Source organism: Xiphias gladius, chromosome 19, assembly GCF_016859285.1.
Source record: "Xiphias gladius isolate SHS-SW01 ecotype Sanya breed wild chromosome 19, ASM1685928v1, whole genome shotgun sequence".
In the NCBI taxonomy this organism is placed as follows: domain Eukaryota; kingdom Metazoa; phylum Chordata; class Actinopteri; order Istiophoriformes; family Xiphiidae; genus Xiphias; species Xiphias gladius.
In genome coordinates, this window is record NC_053418.1 from 6,599,331 (window position 1) to 6,621,111 (window position 21,781).

The window sequence follows — 21,781 nt, forward strand, 5'->3', positions numbered from 1 at the left end:
CTTCAAACGGCAGTGAAAGGTTATCTGAACGTCAACCATTTCCCATCAAGCATAACGAGCTAAATGACTATGCAAGTACCTGTGCGGCCATGAGGGCATTCGCAGTAGAAAGAAGCTACACGGTCGTGGCAGGTTGATCCGGCGTGGCACGCGGCACTGGCACAGTCATCAATGTTCTCACTGCAGTCGTCGCCAGTCCAGCCGTTTACACACACACACTGGTAGCTGCCGTAGGTGTTGTGGCAGGTGCCGCCATTTTGGCAGGCGTTGGGCATCAGTTGGCACTCGTCAACATCCTCTGTGCAGAGCTGACCTGCGTTGGGAGAACCGTGAGTCAGCGAATTTAATTGGTTTGTATCCAAGAAGACTAATTTTTTGCTGCTGGTTTCTTGACAAACTTCTACATATAAGAATTCAAGAGTATCAGTCCCATAAAGTCACACGAATGTTATTAAAATTACAGTGTTGACGCATGAACTGGAACATCGCTGTACAAACCTGTAAATTCAGGTTTACACTGGCAGTTGTAGGTGTTGACTCCATCCACACATGTCCCTCCATTCTGGCACTCATGACTGGGACAGTCATCAATGTTGTAGATGCAGTTTTTTCCAGTAAAACCTGAAACAAAGAACTAAATATAAGTAACAGATTCCAATTAATTCTTTACAGTGCGTTTGCTTCACTTTGACTGAGTAATTTCTGCTTGTGGAGGCTTCAGATTTTCAGTTACTCATTTCTTCTGCTTGAAAAACAACTTTCTCTTATTTACAACAAAGGGAGTGAAACTTCTCGACCGTTAAATGTGGTCAACTGTCTTTTTCCTCCCAGGAAAGAAGGCAGCTGTACCCTCTTGAGGTCTGTTGCAACCTTGCCATGTAATAACATCCACTCTGTTATACAGTTACACAACAGGCAACCACTGGACTGTATAAATGGCATGTTGGGAAATATAAAGTGAAAATCATAACCAATTCAAGTACGCTGCTACTGCCAGGAGTCTTTTTGGTCATCTTAATGAGAAACTTTATGGTGTTTACTTCCGAATTCAAGAAGTAAACAAGCTAATTAAGTGAATTTCAGATATTTTTGCAAGTCAAAATGCAAAACAGTGCTTGTTACTTTCAACAAATACACCTTAACATGAATATAGTAAACAGGATTTCAAAATTCATCAAGCAACAGTAACTCCATTGCATCATTAACTGCTGCTTCACAACTAAGACAGCATTTATGTTTTTTTGAAATTATTTTTTTGAATCAATGTGTATGTTGTGGTGTTTTATCAGACAATATGGCGATATAGCGGAAGGTGACAGGCAAGAAGGGGATGATGCGATTACGTACATCCCAAAATACAAAGTAAAATTGTAAAAAATGTGTAAAAAAAAAATGTATATGGCATCTTTATGGTGTTTCCACTCTGCAAACATGAACATTTAACCACTGACAATGGTTGACAGCTATGAAACAATTAAGAAAGCTTTCCTGATCAGCAAGATTGTAAGCACAAGTTGGCCTAAAATGCATTTCCTTCCGTGTAAAGCATTTGCAAACCAATTTTTTCCCCAAAAAAAATTGAAAACTGCTTTGTTTACATTCATGTTTCCTAACTTGTAGTTTTCCTGGCATATTACAACTAACCTGTTGATCAGTGGAATAGCATGAAACCATTGGAAGAAATGTGCATTGTGTCACCCACGTGCTTGGGTGCGAGCATGTAATTCCTCATTCGTGGGCACAAGATTAAAACGGGGTCCCACTCATAAAAACTTTGGTCCATGATGCTACTCCAAACAGTAACCTTATGGAGTAAGAGCATCAGCTAGCTACCTGAAATGTCAAGAAAAAGCTTGTTGAGGCAAGCAAAAGAAGTCAACGAGATGGGACCGAAAGCTGCTACATATTACATGCATTTCTGGACTCAGTCTGTGTGGAGGTGATGAGCTGGTGGGCGGGACTGTAGTCCCAGCAAGCTTTGCTTCACTCCACTATGTGAAAAGGATGTTGTCCTTTGACCATTTCCTCATGATAAGCCCCGATGCCTTCCTGCTCTGCCTTGTTCGCACACTGTACACACTAAAGCAGAAACACGCAAAAATGCACCTACACACAGGACACATCATAAGCAGGAACAGCCCAGCCTTAAATGACATCATCTCTTAACCAGCAGCTAGCCAGCATTTAAATTTAACTTGAGAGACTTCAGTGTATTTAGCGATGAATAACCTCACCTTCATTCAAGAGGATCACATGATTCATCTTAGATTTGATCGTTATTTTCACCTTAGCACTTTTTCTAAAACTGAAGGCTTTTCTTCTTCATAACAAGAAACTATATATAAGGCCTGGGACCAGCTGAAAGTGGCACAGCAAAAGCCTCCAGCACTACAGCTAACCACCCTGGGGTAAAGCGCAAACACTTCCTAGTCAGAATCTGGGATGTCTTTGCCGTCCTTCCCATTCTGCTGACATTGCGTAAATGCGGCATGTAGCTGGCAAGCTAACTGCTAACGCGCTACACATATGCAAGTCAAAATAGCTTGTCTTTCTACTCTGACAGACAAGGTCAAATAAAAGTGGACGGTGGAACATGGCTAATAAGCTACAATACCTTCCTCCATTTTGGGCTGACAGAAAAAGTTGAACCTGACACGGAAATTCATATTGATTGAAATGCTAGTGTAACCAGGCCTCCTCTAAGATGGCTCCCTCGTCATGAATTTAAACAATGTTTCTACCTGGCACACAGGAGCATTCGTAGCTGGTGTCCCCCTTTTGGATGCAGGTGCCTCCATTATTGCAGGGTGAGGGGTTACAGGGCAAGTAGCGGCTCTCGCAGTGCTTGCCCGTGTACTCCTGTGGGCACTGGCATCGGTACCCGCCAACCTCATTGATGCACACACCGCCGTTCTTGCAGGGCGACGGGCTTGCATCGCACTCATTGACGTCCTGTTTGCAGGTCTTTCCAGAGAAGAATGGCGTGCAGGTACAGATGTAGTGGGACTCAATGGCAGAGCACTGGCCGCTGTTAGCACATGGGTTTGAGGCGCAGGGGTTGGCTTGGTGGCACAGTTTACCTAAGGACACAGAGACGTTAATGTATGTACTAGTGTTGGTTGTGCTAACCTTTTTTTCCTCAGGGTCAGATATTTCTTCTGCTTTAAAAAGATGTAAATTCCTACATCATTGGACACAAATATTTCTCTACTTTTTTGCTTAGGTTAGTAATCTCATTTTAGACAACTATCAGAAAAAGTTGTCTAAAATGAGTTTATCAACGTTTTTCTCAGTGGTTCTCTGGTTAAGCTTAGAAGAAATGTTTCATACCCCTCACAATCCTTCAGATTCAACACAGTCAGAAACTGACAGACTGGCTGAAACTATGGCTTTTGGTGCAAGCTCTGAGTGAATTACTTTACAACTTTTCAACAACAAAAAGAAATGTTGAGTTCTAATTGTGAAAAGTCCGTAAAACGGAGCTACGTCTCCTTGCGATGACTACCGGTTGTGATCAGCTCAACCACTTAGTCTCTTTCTCAGTAAGAAACCACTACTCTGCTGTGATAATACTCTTGTGTGTTACCTGACCATCCAGGTGGGCAGCGGCACTTGTACGTCTGGAGACTCTCAAGCTCACAGGTGCCTCCGTTACGACATGGTGAGCTGATGCAGACGTTGTTGACGGGCGTCAGGCAGTTGCGGTCGGTGTAGCCTAGTCTGCAGGTGCAGCTGAAGTCCACCGTGTTCCCCCTGGAGAAGGCCTGACATGTGCCGCCGTTCATGCATGGAGAGCTGGTGCACGGGTCAAGAAACTGGCAACTGCTTCCTACGTATCCGTCCCGGCATCTGGGAAAAGACAAATGGAGTGGTCAGGAACATTTTTTACAGCCGCTGACAGGTGAAGAGTGAGAAAGTTGCATCGTTGAGGAGGATAAATGAAATTTCCTTCTCATGATGGTTTACTTTTTATAAATTATGTCAGATTAATTAAAGTATGACTAGTTAAAAAATGTGGATGTCTTTAGTTGACTCTGGGCTAACTGGGTGGTTGACCATCGGATTAGATCATCCGCTACGATGAGAGTGAATTGGTTGATCGTTAATTGTTGGTAATCTGACCAGCCCTGCCCTGAGTAGGTAGTAAAAATATTAAGATTCTCAGAAAATCTAGTTACCACTTCAAGAAATTAATTATCAAAGAAAAGACAACCATTATATCATGATCAAAGACAATGTATGATTTAATAAAAACCTTCTTTCTGCAAGATATATTGGTTCTATTCATTTATTTTTTCTCATTTTTAAAATTAGCATGACAAAGAGTGGGAACAGTCAAAGGGAATTCACAAAGACCTATATTTTCACCTATCCAGTCTTTTGCACCTCAGCACTGACTGAAGAGTTCACAAAGGTAAGACAACACTTCAGAATAGTGAGGGTCATCCCTTTGTGAACTATTGTGCTTATAAATCAGCTGCTTGGGTAATAGCCTTTACAAACAGGACTAACTATCCATTTCCCTCAAAACATGGTCCTGCCCCTGCACTGCCCTGCTGTTTTTACAACACGGCAACACAGCTATGCCTTTAAACGGGACATTCATCTTTCTACCGTGACCCCCTGCGAACAATGTGTTTGAGGCTGTAAAACAGAGCGGCCTGAACAGAGGGAGGAGGGGGACTAACCCCTGTGATGTTTCTCACAGGTTGTGTCTGAGTCATAAACGTCCGCTCGGACCCCAGCGAACAAGTTCCCAGAGACAGAGACAGAGAGCGAGAGCGAGAGAGAGAGAGCTGCTGCAGATCACAGGGACACATTCACACATTTACAATAACAATGAAAGGAGCTGAAGAGTGTCCCCTGAGGATACCCGCGGCTCAACAAAGAGGCCACACACGCAGAGCATACACACACTCATACCTACACAGTGTGCATTCTTTTACAAACACACACACACACACACACATACACACACACAACCCCCCCACACAAACACAGGAAGATTATGCATGTTTATGTGCAAAATTGCATGTGTATCCACACACAATATCTGTAGACTGTAGGTCTAACAGTCAAAAAACAGTAAATTTTTTCCACTGCGTTTCTGTAAGTTTCATTTTTTTTGATATCTAATTTTACTACAAAACCTTTTTTTTTTTCCTTTTATACTAGAAGCCAGGTTTCTGGAATATTATTTGTTGTACTTTGCCTCAATAAAAATCTGCAAAATTATGTTTTTAATCTGTAAATATCTGATCAAAGAAAGGGTCCAACAGTTTGCGAAATATGTTTATTCCCTTTCTTGCCGAGAGATATAAGATTGAAGCCAATCTCATGTCTGTACGTAAAATATGAAGCTACAGACAACAGCCGGCTATCTTAGTTTAGCATAAAGACCGGGAAATGGGGGAGACAGCTAGCCTAGCTCTGTCTGAACATAACAAATCCACTCATCAGCACCTCTGAAGCCAACTTATTAGCACACTATATCCTGTTTGTTTAATCTGCACAGAAATCTAAGTGTAAAAACAACAAGCTGTGGTTTATGTACATTATGTGTGGGACTATTTCTTGGCCGGTTGCAGTGACTTCCTGAATTCTCCACTGGCTGCCCTGAAAACTCATGGTGATGAATGGGCTTTAGGAAGTTGAACAATTCCTTTAATGTGTGGATGTACAGATTTTCTCTGTTTTGCTCATTGTAATATGAAATCTCTCTGGATTTTGGTCTGTTGGCTGGACAAAACAAGCAATCTGAAAAAAAAAAAACAACTTCGGTTCTGAGAAACAGTGGGGGGCATTTCTTTACTTTTTCCTGACATTTTATTAACTTACTGATCTACTGATTATGGAATTAAACATTAGTAGTGCTGCTCGGGCTGGGATTTGTTTTAAAATTTTTTAATATAAATATCATTTCGGTCATTACCAAAAAAGTATTGAGATCCGATACCCAGCCCTTTTTGCAGCTGTACTTAACACCAAAACCAACCACCTCAGACCTGCTACATTAGACCCGCCCTACGGCGACATTCCCATTTTCATCGCCTTCAGAGATTCAATACTGTTGTCAACAACGCTGGGTGGCCAGGGAGGCCTGGGCGTTACAAAAACAAAGCATCTACTCAATAGCACCATACACTGGGGGGGGAAAAAAAAAAAAAAAAAAAAAAATCTCCAGTATTTGGGATTCTTGTTCCTAATCTGTCCTTTCCAAAAGTCGAGACACAAGAAAAGCAGCCATCATGTCACCCTTCGGCAGCTCTCAGGGCTGAAATGTGCTCGCTTCAACCCTTTTGTCAGCACTCATTCATCCTGAAGACAAGGCAGCATCTATGCCGCAGTGTTTGAGCTCCAAGCCAACATTATGGCAACTTCAAAGCATCGTGCCACCACCTCAATGCTCATTATTCTTCCCTCCCCAGAGAGGATTTTGCTGCAACATCGGACAAGAAATGTGAAGAGGATGAAACAGAGGACACTGTGGTGCAACCTCTGTGAAGAAACATGAAAGATTTCTAAAGCTGAATTCCTGCACAGAGGAAAATTACACAATGTCCAGAAATAAAAATTTCTTAGGCACAGACTTGACCAACAACAGCTCCCTTTTAAATATTGTTGTGTTTTACTCTCATGCAGAAACAAAATCGTGCATAAAACATCCTGCTAACATCAAAGCGGCCTTCCCACGACATCAAAACCTGCTGTCACTCTCAAATACCTGACCAGAGCCAACAAGTCTGTTAGCCCTGAGGGGCTGGCAGGACCATGTCCCCAAACATTCCCAGGGGGTCCAGCCAGTGTATGTGTGTGTGTAAGAGGGGGCCAAGCCGTGGCCCCTCTGTAGGGACAGGCGTGTGTTTAGACAGGGTCTCCCTCTCAGGGGATTAGGCAGCCTTAGGACTTTGGCAAGGAAAAGAAAACATCACATGCTAGGCTGCCTGCTGCATAAACAGTAGTAGTGAGTGGTGGCATGTCACTACGATGAGAGCAGAGAGTCGGTACCTTGGCTGAGTGTCATTTAGCCTGGGATCATTGTAGCATTGAGTTCAAACGCGTCGATGTCAGGAGCTAGAAGTCAAATCAGCTACACGCAAATGAAAAATCTCAGGCAAACGAGATCACGGTCAAGCCAATTATTAAATAATTTATCGAGTAGTTGTGTAGCCTGAAATCACAAATTTGCCTCAAACGGTTTTACAATCTGCAACATATTACACCCTCTATCATTAGAGCCTTCATTCAGGAAAGGGGAAAATTCTCCCCCAGAAAATTCAAAATAAGAGAATTATAGATACAGCAATCGCTCTCTGAGAAGGAAAAGAAAACAGTAGAAATTAAGTCATTTTAATCTCATGAAACATAGTAATAAGCTTTGATTTAAAGTCACAAATGTAAAAGAAAGTTAACAATCCAGTTTTCAAGTCGCTCGAAACTGTCACATAATGTCTTCTGTTGCCTACAGTCCTGATTTGATGCGATATCAGAATCTATATAGGTTCTGATACCAGACCGGGTTGGGTATCAACCAAACATGACCGATCCACTTTAAGCAGTTTCTTCATCACTGTTGATTTAAAATTCCCATTTTTGTTGCAAGTGGCGCTCAGTCAGTCACTGTGGACCGCCGACTCAGTTTTGAGCACCGCGTTGGTTCCCTGAAACGTAATAATGTTGTCTTATTCATCCCGAAGAGTTCCACACGGATAATTAGCTGTAACATCGATTTTAAAGTTGTGAAAATTAAGGCGATGGCATCAGATCGGTACGCAGTGTTGACATATGTATATAAGTGAGCTGAGGTATCGAAATCAGTATCAGGAGAGAAAAGGTTGGATCTGCACATCTGTACCAGATATCATGTAAATGACTTTGGTAAACTGCACGTGGCGCGCTCATGTTGACCAACCCGGCTGACCTGTGATGATTTGTAGAGGAAACCTCAATAAATATCATGGAAAACTTGCTGGTGAAAGAAAATTTTACTAATACGATTTGACTTGATTTAACTCCTCCTGTGGGTGCAAATGACACCAGAGTATCACTTGGCCCAATAGGATTAATCTACAACAACATCCAAGGTGTTTTTCAAACAGTACTTTGTAACCGTGTACCCCAAACACTGCTAGAAGGACTGCTAGAAGGCCAGTCCAGTTAAGCCCCAGCGGTGGCGGGTGCTGAGGTCGTGAGGCGCCACACGAGCTCGCTGGAAAAAGGCCGCAGGGAGCAGGTGCGCATGTTAATGAGGAGACAGCAGCTGCTGCCCCGGCCATTCACCCCCTCCTCCCCCACACCTCCCATTTCCCTTATCCCACCACTCTGCCTCCTTCCTCTCCGTGGCAGCCCATCCTATTACTTTCCTAAAGCCTGGAGAGAGGCAAGGGCCCTGTACCGCAAAAAAGAAAAAAGCTTGTTAATTTATTATTTAGTCTTAATTAGTCACTTTTAGAGTGTTTTTTATGATAATGCAATAGAGTTGACTTTGGTGGAGAAAAGTTTGAAAAATGTGTAAATAACAAGGCAGAATGGAGGATCTACCTATAAATGAACATCTAATAAATACATAAAATCCATTTAAAATCTAATCAAAATGATTAAAATGTTTGAATGTATGTCAAGAGTCAAAATGACTGGTTAGATCTTTTACTTTTAGACTCAATGATACTTTAACTGACATCTTGAGTTTGGCCATTTTTTTTTTTTTTACAGTGTTGGTATCTGAATGGCTGCCCCTCCCTCCTCCAACGGCTTAGCAGAGAAATGAGGAGCGAGAGAGGGAGAGAAAAGAGAGGGAGAGAGAGCAAAGGATGAGTGGGCCCATTGTTTTTCCTGCCCATTCAGAGCTGACCACAGGCCGGGCGTGTTCAGCTGTTTCACCTCCTCTTTCCTCTCCTTACCCTCCTCTTTCTAGCTCTCTTTCTCAAAAAAAAAAAAATCTTTCCCTGAATCTTCTTTCATTATATATGGCTCATCCCTGAAGTTTCCCCTTTTTTTCTCATTATTGGTTTCACTTCCTCAGTTCAAAGCCGTATGGTTGCTGGCAACTGCTCGCGCGCCTCTATGCACCTTCTTTCCCTCCAATCCCCCTCACCCCACTTCTCCTACACCCCCCATTTCTTTTCATTTGTAAGACAACACATCAGGATTTATAAGTCTCGACTGACTACTGCTCGCCCCCCCCAAAAAAAAACTCTCTTCCAAGTTACTTCAAACTGCTCTGCAACTTTTGGTCTGGGTCTTGGATGTTTGAGGCCAAGTGAAAGGCGAAAGCAAAGCTTCAAATCCAAAACACACACAAGCAGTGGGACAAACAAAGGAGTCTGAAAGAAAGGAAACTGGAACTGGTTTGGTTGGGTTTTGGAGGGGAGAATGACAGAGAGGGGTTGCCAGTTCAGAAGGAATTTTTGTGTTTACTCTAAAGAGTCTTCTGTCCTGATTCTTAACCCGCGAAACCTCAATAGAGGCTCGCTGCCAGTCTCACTTTATGGTTCCTTGAAAAAAAAAAAAAACTCACCAGCTCTGAAACCGGCATCTGCCCCCGCAAAACAGCCGAGCATCTCACACCAAGGCCTAAAAGACAAACAGTTAGAGCCCCCTCACCCTTACCTCGGTGCACGTGGACGCACTATGCAAACACACTCTGGCTGAGGTGCAAGCAGTAAGTCAACTGTAGCACACGCTAGGCAAAGAATGCTAACAGTTTGCTCTTTAACTTGGCGTGAGCCTGTCAAATACACGCTCAGCACAAAATGGCTTTCACAGGCATCAAGCTTAACTGTCTCAGTAGGAGCTCAAATGTGTGAAATAAGGGGGTAAGACAAAAGATATCCACCGACTCTTTTATGGAGTCTCGGTTGTGTTCAAAACAAACTGAGCAAAAGCAGCTGCTTCAACAAGTGAAATCTGCTGGCCTGGCGAGCGGGATAATCTCAACAGCAGCAGGTAAACTGGGCTGCTGGAAAGGTAAATAAAGAAGACATGAAAAGAGCGGCACAAATCAGAAGCTGAGCAAATATCAGGTGTTTGGGAGGTATCGTATAACTGCAGGACAGCAGTGGAATTATCTCTGCAGTAAGGCCGATACTGTTATTATCTTTTCTGTCATCCCTGCCCAGTTGCTCTCATTGTCCTCCTCTGCGCTCACTTCTGGGCCACCTCTTCTTCGATTGCTGCCGCAGTAGCCCGTGGCAACAGGTCTGCGACACTGATGGGATGCATAACGGGGCCGGGCGGCGGCTCGGGCCTCCAGCAGATGTTGTGGTGACATCTGACCCTTGGCCAGGCGTCACTCTAAAAGGGGCTTTCCTCAGTGTCAGGCCAATCTGCCATCTGCCATCTTTCTGAGGTCACACACAGATGGGGACAGAGGCTTTGAGTGTAATATGTAGGCTGCACATGTGCACTGTATACAAATAAAAGGCTAGACTGAGTATACAGACTTTGGTAGCTGTATGGGCCCAACTCTGTATGACTTTTAAGAAGCTTAGTAAATTAGGTTGTGCATTTATTCAATTATTGTGCCACACAAAGCCCTGTGGGAGACAGAATCATTGTCTGGTTTCACTTCGGTAAATGACATAATTAGGAATATTTTAGGTTAATTCTCTGTTTACCTTTTTTTAGGTTACAGCAAAAAACATAAGATGATCCACGTTTAGGCTGTTAGTTAAATGAAAATTTAAAGTTTATTACAACTCATTCTTGGCTTTGGCCATCAATTCTATTGATTATTTGGTCACGACCACACCGTCCTCGCTGAAGTAATTGCCGAGGTCTGGTGGGAACGCTGCAACGTCGCTACAGTGAAGTCTGACTGGGTAAGAAACACAGGCGAGCGTTAAGGCGATCAAGGAGGTTGTGAACAAGCCAGATTCTCTAAACCAATTCATTTGTGGGTGAAATCAGAAGTAAGGGCCCCCAAAATGCTGATAATAATCCCTTGGTTCACAGGAAAACTCTGTACTCGCACAACTACGGTAAATACAGTAGATCAAGGCTGCAAAATAACCAAGCATCATTTTCATTATCGATTAATCTGCCATTTATTTTCTTCATTAACAGTTTAAGCAATGAATTGTTTGGTCTGCCAGATGTCAGACAGTGGATAATGCCCCTGGCCACAGTCAGACCAGGGACACTATAGTTTACGTGGTACAAATCTTGGCCCCTAGTAAGTCAAAGTTGAGGCAGAAAGTCGTACAACAGCCAGTCTGGGTAACTATTTTACTATTCACTTTTGTTCTCTCTTCCAAATAACGTTTGACTAACCTGGAGTTTTGTTTCAAACCTGTCTAATATTGTGCTTGTGTTTCTTGCCCCCAGAGACTTTGTTTTAGCAATGCTGCCAAGCTCCCAGACCTCAGAGAGGATGGCAAAAAGGGTGGAATGAGGGGGGAAAAAAAACATTAAAATAATACCCAAGTTGTTGAGTTGAGAAAAAAAAGGAAAAACAAAACAAAACTGAATTATCCATTAAGACTGTAACTTAATAAACTAGTTCTTTTATGTCATGTCTGTCTGTCTCTCTCTCTCAGGTATCTTCTTCAGTGACAAAGAGCTTTCAGCTGAAGCCAAACTGTGTTAGTGGAGCATGTTTGTACCTCTGCTCCCCCTTCCCCTCATCCCTCCTGTCTCCCCACCACCCGCTCTCATTTCCTGGCTGTTTGGTTCTCTGCCTGGACTAAGTCCCCTTTAGTCTTGTCTGATCTGTTTTACAAGCATTGCCCAGGGGGGTTCTCTTGTCTCCTTTCCTCCACACTTCCCTCTCTCTTTTTTGCCTTCTCTTGTGTTTTGTCAGCAGCATATAGAGTCTTACCCCACTGACAGGTCTGCCACCGCTGGAGGAGAAAATCCAACACTAAAATGCTCGCTTAAATTCAGCTTCAATTGCACAAATTGAGTCTAGTGAAATAAAAATAGCTCTTTGGCTTCAACCAAAGCTGGCACAAAAAACCGGGTTGTTGTTTGTTGTGGAACTGAAACCAAAGTTACCACCAAAGCCGCACTGGCTGCAGAAATTACAGGGGAGGCGCTGCCCATCTTTCCCTCTCCTTACATCCATCCTTCTTTTCCTTCCTCTCTAATAGTACAGGAGAGCTGACCTGGCCAGCCCACATCTGGCAGCCTTCATTAGAGACCCTGATTATTTGGGAGTATTATGGACACAGCCCATGGGAAAGAGCCAGCTCCCGAAAGGAAAAACACTCAGTGTGTGCTTGTGTGTGTGTGTGTGTGCGTGTCTTGAGAGTCATAGCAGCTCTAATGACTTCTGCCACTGCCTGCTTTACGAGGCTGGGAACCACTTAAAGGCTTTATGGGTGTCTGAAGGTGTAGCTGACAGTGCAACTGGACCCTCAGGCCGTTACTGGACAAAGCTACTTCAGGGTTTAAGTCAGAGAATGCTAAAAATGTCCCATCACCTCTTCCTCCCTGCACACAGTCGTCCACCATTAATCAAGACCAAGATCAGGTCTTTTTATAAGATTTAACCTCTTTTTTTATTCTGTATTTGTTTACATTTTGGCAAACTGGGCCCATTAAAAGTATGCTGAATTAGCTATTAGCAGTTCATTCTTGCTGAAGAAAACCTACTTCCTTTAAAATGTGATGATTCTTAGGCAAGTTCTGCAGTTATAAGGGGCATCTGTTTGCTAAGATTTATGGATGGATTTATATCCTTGATGAGTGTAAGTCACACTTAATTAATCAAAAAATGTGTGTATTATGTCGGTGTCCTACGCTTTGACTGGCTTATGTCCCGCGGACGAAGTTAGATTTCTGACTCAAATTCACCGCACGCATTATCTTTGCCTCACCCCTCTCCCTCCACACATCCCCTTCAACTCTCCCGCGCCGCTCCAGGAGGTGCGCCCCACAGTTTGAAAACCCCCGCTTTAGCGTAATCAAGACCAACACTGGTTACATGTCTAAAATGATATTTAATATCAATTCTTATGTTTTAATATATTTGTATTGTCCCTCAATGGAGCAGTGACCCCCTGAAAAAGTATTAAGTGGTCCTTTTGAGCCCTCCCACACAATCCTGGCTCAAACACTGCAACTTGTCATGTGTGGATAAGTGTTGGAGTTTATAATCCCTAAGCCACCGTCATTCATTCCCCTGCGTAACAGATATCCCGACTGGTATCAGTCTTACCGTGTGCATCGCTGCTTAGCTGAACAACCTGCACTATTTCAACGGAAACGGAACGGAAAGGCCTCACACTCCAGTCTCCTAAATGTCCTTCGACTGAGCGTGTGTCCGGCTGCGGGATTGACTGAAAGCTGAGAGCACACCTGGCAGACCGAGGCGATGTGTTTCTGTGTGGAGCTGAATGGGCAAAACCACAAGTAATCATGGGTATTATGGAGCATGCTGCTGTGTGGGCGAATGCACGTCCCTCTTAGTTGTTATACTATAAACCACAGACAGGTGGTCTGGCTGAAAGAAAAAAAAAGAAAAAGAAATGAGGAAGTGTGGTCTGGAGTATGCCAAGTGGCTTTGTCTCAGACAAACACACACACACACACACACACACGCTGACTGAGAGTCTTGTTAGCCTGTGATCAAAGTTTACGCGATTTGTCTTGGCATATGCCAACCACGGAGGCTCAAATATCACTAATCCCCGGCGCTGAGGTTCCCCACCACCAAGTCGCTTCATTCAGCCAGATCACTCTGCCGATCAACCCTCTCACCAGCCGGACTGTTGCCAATGGGAACCCAACACTGGCGGCAGCGGTCATATAAAAGCCTCGCGCTGTGTTTCTCGTTGTGTGATGATATGATCAGATACACCACCTTCTCTTCCCTCGGGCCACTATGAGGTATTTCCTGACTCTGAATGGAGGTGTGTGTGTGTGTGTGTGTGTGTGTGTGTGTGTGTGGGAGTTTAAGATAGACTCATCTGACCAAAGCAAACAGAGGTGCCATTGAAGAATCCCCAGAACCGGAGAGACAAGGGCTGACTTTCATTGAGGTGAAAGTATACTATAGCAGTTGCTGCACATACCGGCAGAGAAATAATGACTCTGATATCTGAGGCTACGTTCACTCAAACCCACATCTGAAAATCCTAACTGCAAGATCAAAGTTCTCACATTTTCACAAGTGCTTGCCATTCACCCTGAAATCTTAACCTTGGCAATAGATGTTTAACACATCAACCTGAAACTCAGGGTCTACAACAGAATAACAACTTTAGAGCAACTGAGCAAGCTCCACTTGCCAATGAAGACCATCTGATGCAGCTGAGAGCTCTGGGGGAAAAAAAAGGCTAGAAAGTGAACCTTTGAGAAGGGATCGTTTTGTCAAGCTAATATTTCCAAGCTCAGGAATACTTTTACTTCTTAAAAAAAGTTTTCAAACAATGTAGCAGGGACATTGTTCCTGGCTTTATGCAGGGGTGGTGGAAATGCATGTATATGTACGCATAACAAAAAAACAAAAAAAAAAGAGCCGCAGTGCCACTAAAAATCATTATTTGATTATTATTTTGGTTTTTGTGATTTTATTATTTTATTATTCTGACCTCATTCATACAAACTCCAGCACTGCAAGAACGCGACTCCTAAAAACCCCTCACCACGTGACTCCCTGCCATCAACAGGGCTGTCAGAAATCTGTGGCATTCTTTCACCACACAGACTAACTGATGATGAATGTGTGTGATCTCTAGGCAGCTTCCTTCCTCGCTCCTGAACCAGCCCAACATCTCTCAACTCTCTAGGCAGAGAGAGGCTCTGCTGCGAGCTGCTTTGATTCTGGCCATTGTGCCACTGGAATTTGAAAGTTATTTTTCCTGGTCTGGATTGGCTCAGCTCCATCCCTCCTCTCTGCTGCTGCTGCTGCTGCTGCCGCCACCGCCGCCGCCGCCGCCGCCGCCGCCAAGCCTCTGCAGTAAATGAGAGGCCTCCTCGAAGCTCTTTGGAGATAAACTTCAGTCAGGATCTCACTGGGCCAGGCAGGCCAGATATGAGGAGGAGATGGTATGTATGGTATGGCATGTCAAGTAGGCATCTCTGTCAGACTATATAAAACTGAAGCATCTAATGCCGCTTACTTGACCTCCACATAACACTTGAGTTCAGGAGCGGCGGCTTTTTGATTGAAGTTAAACCATCTCATAATTCTGTCAAGAACAAAGTGAGGCTCAGGAAAACTCTCTTCATGCTTTCATTAGGAAACACAAAAACATCGACTGCCTTTATCCTTCATGGGGCCAAGTAGGATATCACAGTTAACTGATCAACAATATATCAATTAACCCTGAACTGCATTAGTCAAGTAATACACTTGACATTTAACACTTTTGTTTGACGAAATACTTCAACAAGACGAACCTCGCACTAAGCTTCAAACGAGATCCATCTGGTTGCAATGATTTCTCAATGTTCATGTCCTGTTGCTGCCAGCTGTGCAGCCTTACTGGAGTTGCAGCATTGACTGTGTGAAGGCACTGGCTTTGGAAGTCATTGATCTGCTCGCAGGAAGTTCATGGAAAAGAAGGGACGTCAGTGACCTCCGGGTTTTGGAGCTGGAAAGAGAAGCTAGATGCTGCATTAGGTTGTTAACCTCTGAAACTGCTTTGCTTTGCAGATCAGTTTACTGGTAAATTAAAAAAAATAGTTTTATAATGTCTTATGGTTTTATGTCTGTTTTTGTTAAGTGTGCGAAAATGACTCTGATCATGTCATCATCCTGGCTTAGGGTTGAGGCCAGTGATTTAGTTTAACCTAATGCTAGGAACTAAAAGTCAGAGTATCTCGGCCTCTCCTGATTTGATTTTGACCACTCTTTTTTTTTTTTTCTGTCTCTTGCCCAGGTCAACAGCTTTATAAGAGCGCAATATTAAACTGCCGAAGTTAGCGTTTAGTCTTTTAATACCGAGCTTCTTCTGCCACTGTTAAAATTCACAATCTGACCTCACAGTAACTAAATAGAAATTCTCCAACAAATGCAAGGTATTTTTCCACAAAGCTTGAAAAGAGGTTTTATTAAATATAAGTCTCAAATTGCAATTGTAACATTGACTAACTAACATTTTTACCATGTTCTTGACTCTGAAATTGTTTCAGTATCACTTTGACTAATTCTGACTTTTTAAGAGAGTTACCTTACAGAGATCAGGTTCATAACCATAATCAAAAAGGGATCAGGAAGAGTAACGTTTTCATTTTGGGCATGTTGGTTTTGGGCTTGTGCTCGAGGGAGGTGGTACACAATAACTCCAGCAGAGCAAAATACACAAGGAAAAATTCAACTCACCGTTTCAGCTCCAATTTGGCTGCCGAAACTTAATAAACCTAAACTTTTCCTCAAAGGTTCCCAGCCCTCTGGTAACACAGTGACAACTAACACAATAAGAAAGCAACGTTTCCAACACAGTCACGCACGCACACACTCACACACGCGCACACACACACAATCACACACTAAGCCTAGTGTGCTCACTCAAACCTTTTCAAAACGATGCCCATCTCCATGTTTAATTGGAGAAGTCTGGGGAGAAGGACAGTGCAGGGACACAATGCTGGCTTTGTGGCCCAGTGAGGAGGTGAGGTGGTGAGTGGGGGGTGAATAACACAACCAGAACAAATTAAGATGTTGGGGTGGGGGGGCGCTAAGATAGCTGCCTGGGTCTGTCTGTCTTGGAGCAGTGACCTTGCTGGCCCAATCATCACACTGGACACTGGCTGGTGCTGCTCATGCCAGGTTAGAAATACAGCCAAGCGCAAAGAGGACTTCTGTTGTTGAAAAATAAATAAATAAAGTAAAAAAAAACGTTCTAGGCAGAGCAGGAGCTCATTGGCTTTCATGTGAACTGAAAACATCTCCGAATAAAAAAAAAACTCAGAAGACAAAGTGTAGAAACTGTCTCCATTTATTAGTGGGCTAGAAAACATCTACCCTCTGCCATCTGTCCAGAGGAATGAGGGAGAGAGAGTGAGAAAGAGAGAGACGGAAAGCACTGAAGGGCATTTAGGAGGGGACAAAAATCCCAGGAGAGAGGAGGGGGCGGAGATGGAGGGTAGGAGGACAGGGTCTGAGGGTCTCTCTGGGAAGCCTCACCCAGATTAGTCACACAGAATTAATCGCAGCAGAGAACAATGGTCGCCGAGCTTCTGGCAACCCCAGCTGTCGCTCCGTGAAAGAAAAAAAAACAAGATTTAGGGCTGCAAAAGTTTGGCTGCAGAGGGGAGAGTGCGGTGGCACTAACACACACTCTCACTCTCTCTCTCTCTCCCAGTGACCCCTGTCCTCATCAATGTCCACTCGTTTCTGTCTCTGCTCTCTGACCATTTGCCTCCCAGAAATAGCAACACTGGTATGAGGGGCTCCACCTTTAGAGCCTTCGCATGTCAACCAAAAATCTGAGTCATCTCGAGATTCCACATTTACACCATTTCCAAATATTATGTGCAGGATTTCCCTCGTCATTTGCTGGTTCAAAGAAAGAAGTGCAGATGTTAAAACTTACTTGCATTTTCCATTCCCATCTGGAGTTGCTTCACACTTCCCCTGTTTCAAACACGACTCCGTGAGCATGGAGCATCTCAGGCCTGCGAAAGGAAAGTTTTAATACACCTGCAATTTGCCAAAACTCTGAAATAAGTGGTTATTTGAAGCTGGTAGTTGTCACAGTATAAGAATCATTTCAGGTGGTGCAGCAAAAACATCTCCAGATCTTTGTTTCTCTCAGGGGCATTAGACACGGCACAGGTATTACTCCATTAAATGTGAAGTCTAGGTGTGACTCTTGCCACCTCAGAGTGCAGTTTTTGTTGTGGTGAACAGGGACTTGACACCGGTTTGGCAGCAGCCTGCTCGTCTCTGCAGCTGTCCCAAAAAGACATGTGCCATTTGGGGAGTAACACAGCTTTGCAATAATATTTTTAAAAAAAACAAAAACAAAACAAAAAACCACACACACACACACACACACACACACACACACACTCTGCTCTGAATCCAAACTGCAGAGGCAGGCGTTTACATACTAGTGAGAAAAAGTTGAGCGTTTGCCGGGCAAGTGCGCAACAGCTGCCGGGGCAAAGTAAAAAAAAAAAAAAAAAAAAAAAAGGGTACATTGATTCAGTTTGCAAGACGGGGAAGAAGTGGGCTGGTGAAAACATGACATGACACGTTCAGGATAATGCCAACAGGTGCATGAAATCCAACAAGTAAACTGGATTGATGCAAATTAACAGTAAACCTGCAGGATAAAGTTGTTGGGGGGGGGCTAAACTTCAGTTTCAGTCCATCAGTTTACAAACGAAAGTGAACGCATCAAGTTAAAAAAAACTTCACTGTCTCCTATAAAAAGTAAATCGGTGGCAAAACTACATTTTCTATTTTTGCTGGTCCAAAAAAAAAAATTAAAAAAAGAGAGAATCCCCGCCACTCACCTCGTGTTAGTCCTATCAGCGACAACAAGAAAGTTAGTTTGACAAAGAAAATATGCATTCCTTCTGGTTTAAAACGGTTGTACTAATCCACGTGGGTTTTCTCATAGATCCGATATTGTGTCTTCCCCTCCGGCAGGTAAAAAAAAAAAAACAAACCAAAAAAACAAAACTAAAGAAAAAAAAAATCAGAACGAAAAAAAAACCACGCACAAAAAAAAACACTCTCTCAGTTCATCCTTTAGTAGATCCACAGAGGAAGTAAAGCGCGTCTGTGAAAACTCCGAGCCTGAGATGTTGTCACTTCAGATACCGAGTTGGAAATGACTTGAGGGACGCACTTCTCCAGTCGCTGCTCCGCACCGAGGGGCGTTATTCTTCCAAGGACGCGCGCACACACACACACACACACACACACACACACACACACTCCGTCTCTGTCACACACACACAAACAAAAACACTCTGTCTCTGTCACACACACACACACACACTTGAACAATCACACAGTTGGTCCCCGGACAGACACAAGCTGAACAACCTGATGAAGAGATAGTAAAAGAGTTTGTTCTGTTTTGTTTGTTGGGTTTTTGTTTTGTTTTTTCGGTTTTTTTCCCGCGCGTTTTCCCTACGTGGTGTCTAACGAGTCTGATTGACCAGTGCAGCAATTAGCCCGTGACACGGGTTTTTAATCACAGCCCCTCATGTCATGTCTTGAAAAGCTAGCTTTGGTTTTGAGCTTATTCAACCCATAAACCATCAGATAAGTCACCTGGGCAGGGAAGCCAACTCTTGACCTATGGTATAACAACACTTTGCACGGTGAATCAAGAAAGTTTGGTTTGACTTTGGTTTGTCTTTGTAATCTGAAGTGTTTGGCAACTATCCCCGAGGAACAGTTAGTCAAGACTTGAGCTGTGCTTTTAAAGTTGTTTTTTTTAGAACAAAAAAGTCAACTTTTGTATCCCCCAAAAAGAAGCCACACGAAAAAAAAAAATGGAATTGTTCATTTTGAAGTAGGAAGGAGGGAGCAGAGGTTAGGAGTAAAACGCTGCCGCTCTGATGTTCGTGAGGGATGCCACTCTGCTGCCCTGAAACAGTGACACACTGTGTCCAAAATAGCCTCATTTTCTCCATATTTTAATTAGCGAAATTGGATTTTTAATTATCAATCAAACCCTAACAACCACTAACCATGGTCCTTTCGGTCAATACCGATGCCGGTATTTGTCATTTCATGCAGCACCACCATGTTGCTAATATCCACCAGTGATTGTAGACGTTGTCACCAAATGTCTACAATCACTCAGATGAGCCACTTGAACATGATAGTGGGAACATTTAATTTTTTATTCTGTAAAGCACGTTAAAAGATACAGTAACAGGCGTCTAATTGCTGTATCTTTGTAATCAGCTAGAAGGTTGTTTTGCTCTTTTTGCCAAAAGAGCCACAATTCCACACAGCAAATAGGACAGAGAAGCCAGACGGCTAAACTGCGGCTTCAGTCTAGAAACGTCAGTCTAACAGCTTGAGCTTAAAAGCCCGCATCAGTCGAACCCTGTCCTGCGCTCCTGCATCAGGGCATCGCGACCTGACAAAGCATGGGAACCAGCCTGTTAGCAGTTAGGATCTCCTACGCTGATAAATAAATGCCGACGGCGACGCACGCACATTTTCACTCAGCCAGCCTGCAGAGTCAGCAGGAGCAGGGGTAGATTCCCATCAGGTGGTTTGTGAGCGGAGTCTGAGTGGCTTCCCACAGGTGACCGCTGTCGTGGTAGACAACACAGGCTGATGACGCATGCGTTTGTGCAGTTGGTGCATTTTATAGCTGGAGTCAGTAGTTGAGCGTTTTCGAAAGAGTTGGCCCTCCCCTACTACATGAGGCGCTGGGACCACGTGAAGCTACATGAAGCGTATCCGGAAGAAAAATGGGGAAAATTGACATCAGCGAGATTGAAGATGGTGACATCGGAATAGAGCTGCTACTTCATACATCAACAGGACTGTATAAATGATGGGGAAAAAACTGCTTTTGCCAAGAATAATAACATTCCTCTATAATATTTGCTGGCACAAACAATTGAAATACTTTGAAACTTGATATTGTTGTTACTGTAAGATATGAGCTTCAGTTGACAATTTCTTCTCAAGCTGGATGAATCCGCAAGTGCTCACGTGGCCACGCTCCCGTGGCTCTCTGTGACGTGGTGCGACAGGGAACTGGAAAGTATCGTACCGGAATACAGACGTCTTCTCCCATAAAGGGGACGCCAACACGTGGAATGGGCCGCCTACTGAACCTAAAACAACGATGCTGTCAACATTTGAAAACGAAACTGAAAGAATTTTTAAAAATCAAATATCAATATCAATTTTAATATCAATCAATCATGATTGATTGGGGGGGTTAGGTATGTATATGTATATATGTATATGTGTATATATGCTATATGTGTATGTGTCTGTATGTGTATGCCGGCAAGTCTGACCGCTGTTTTTATAAGTTCAACCACGTAGTTTAACTCTCGCCGTAAACACGTTTTATGTCTCATTTCAAAGGCCCTTCTAGGGCGCCGGGCATTGGAAGTTAGCAGTAGCTATAAATGCTGTGAAGCATTGCATTGGATAGCTGCCGTGCAGTTCTCTATCTGTACTGCATCTGTACCTATCAAATAAACATGAAAATGAAATGACGGTATAAAAGTGTAGAAAATTCCCTCCTCTGCCCAACCTCTTCCTGGCTGATTTCCTGGTGCAGATCTCAACTGTAGAAAAAGAGCTAAAGCCAGCTCAAATTCTGTACACAGTAGTTTTGCTGTCAAACCAATCCGAACTACTTTAGAAGGTTTGAACATCTCTTGTCTTATGACAACTGAGCAAACTGGTGTGAGAGGAGAACCTAGAGCAGCGTACAGGTCCAGAACATATACCGTATGTACAGTACATCTATTTATATGTGTATTTATTTATCTATCCATCTATCACTCACAAACAAACTTTATTTATGCTCACTGGACAACATAGGGTGGCATGCTATTCATTCATTTAACAAATCACATTTCAACTTTCTGTTTTTCTCTCTGATGCAACACGACTTTGTGGTTGTTTTGCTTCTCTCTTTAGTCGTTTTGTGTCTCTCTGTGGCCGTTTTGAGTCTCTTCATAGTCTTTTTACGTCTCTTTATAGTCGTTTTGAGCCTCTTTGTGGTTGTTTTGAGTCTCTGCACAGGTGTTTTCTTTCTTTTAACTGAGCTTCCAAATTAAGAAACATGTATAACAGTCCCCTCTTAGAGAGGCTAAGGCCCAGGAGCCCCCCGACCTCGCCCGGTAGGCCCTTTCCCAAACGCAGGTGGCAACTGTCAGGCCCTTA

The 21,781-nt window shown here is 43.4% G+C and overlaps 1 protein-coding gene across 2 annotated transcripts in view; it reads right to left on the minus strand.

Moving 5' to 3' along the window:
• The window catches only part of LOC120804884 (neurogenic locus notch homolog protein 1-like), a 46,361-nt gene extending 27,626 nt beyond the window's left edge, over positions 1–18,735 (minus strand). For both annotated transcript variants that reach the window (XM_040154605.1, XM_040154604.1), the window contains exons 1-6: positions 18,412–18,735; positions 17,484–17,565; positions 3,587–3,849; positions 2,742–3,080; positions 499–621; positions 80–313 (exon numbers count right to left, since the gene is read on the minus strand). In XM_040154605.1, the coding sequence (XP_040010539.1) occupies positions 80–313; positions 499–621; positions 2,742–3,080; positions 3,587–3,849; positions 17,484–17,565; positions 18,412–18,469 (1,099 nt within the window). In that variant the 5' untranslated portion in view covers positions 18,470–18,735. The remainder of the gene's footprint in view (positions 1–79; positions 314–498; positions 622–2,741; positions 3,081–3,586; positions 3,850–17,483; positions 17,566–18,411) is intronic.
• Positions 18,736–21,781: the final 3,046 nt, after the last annotated feature.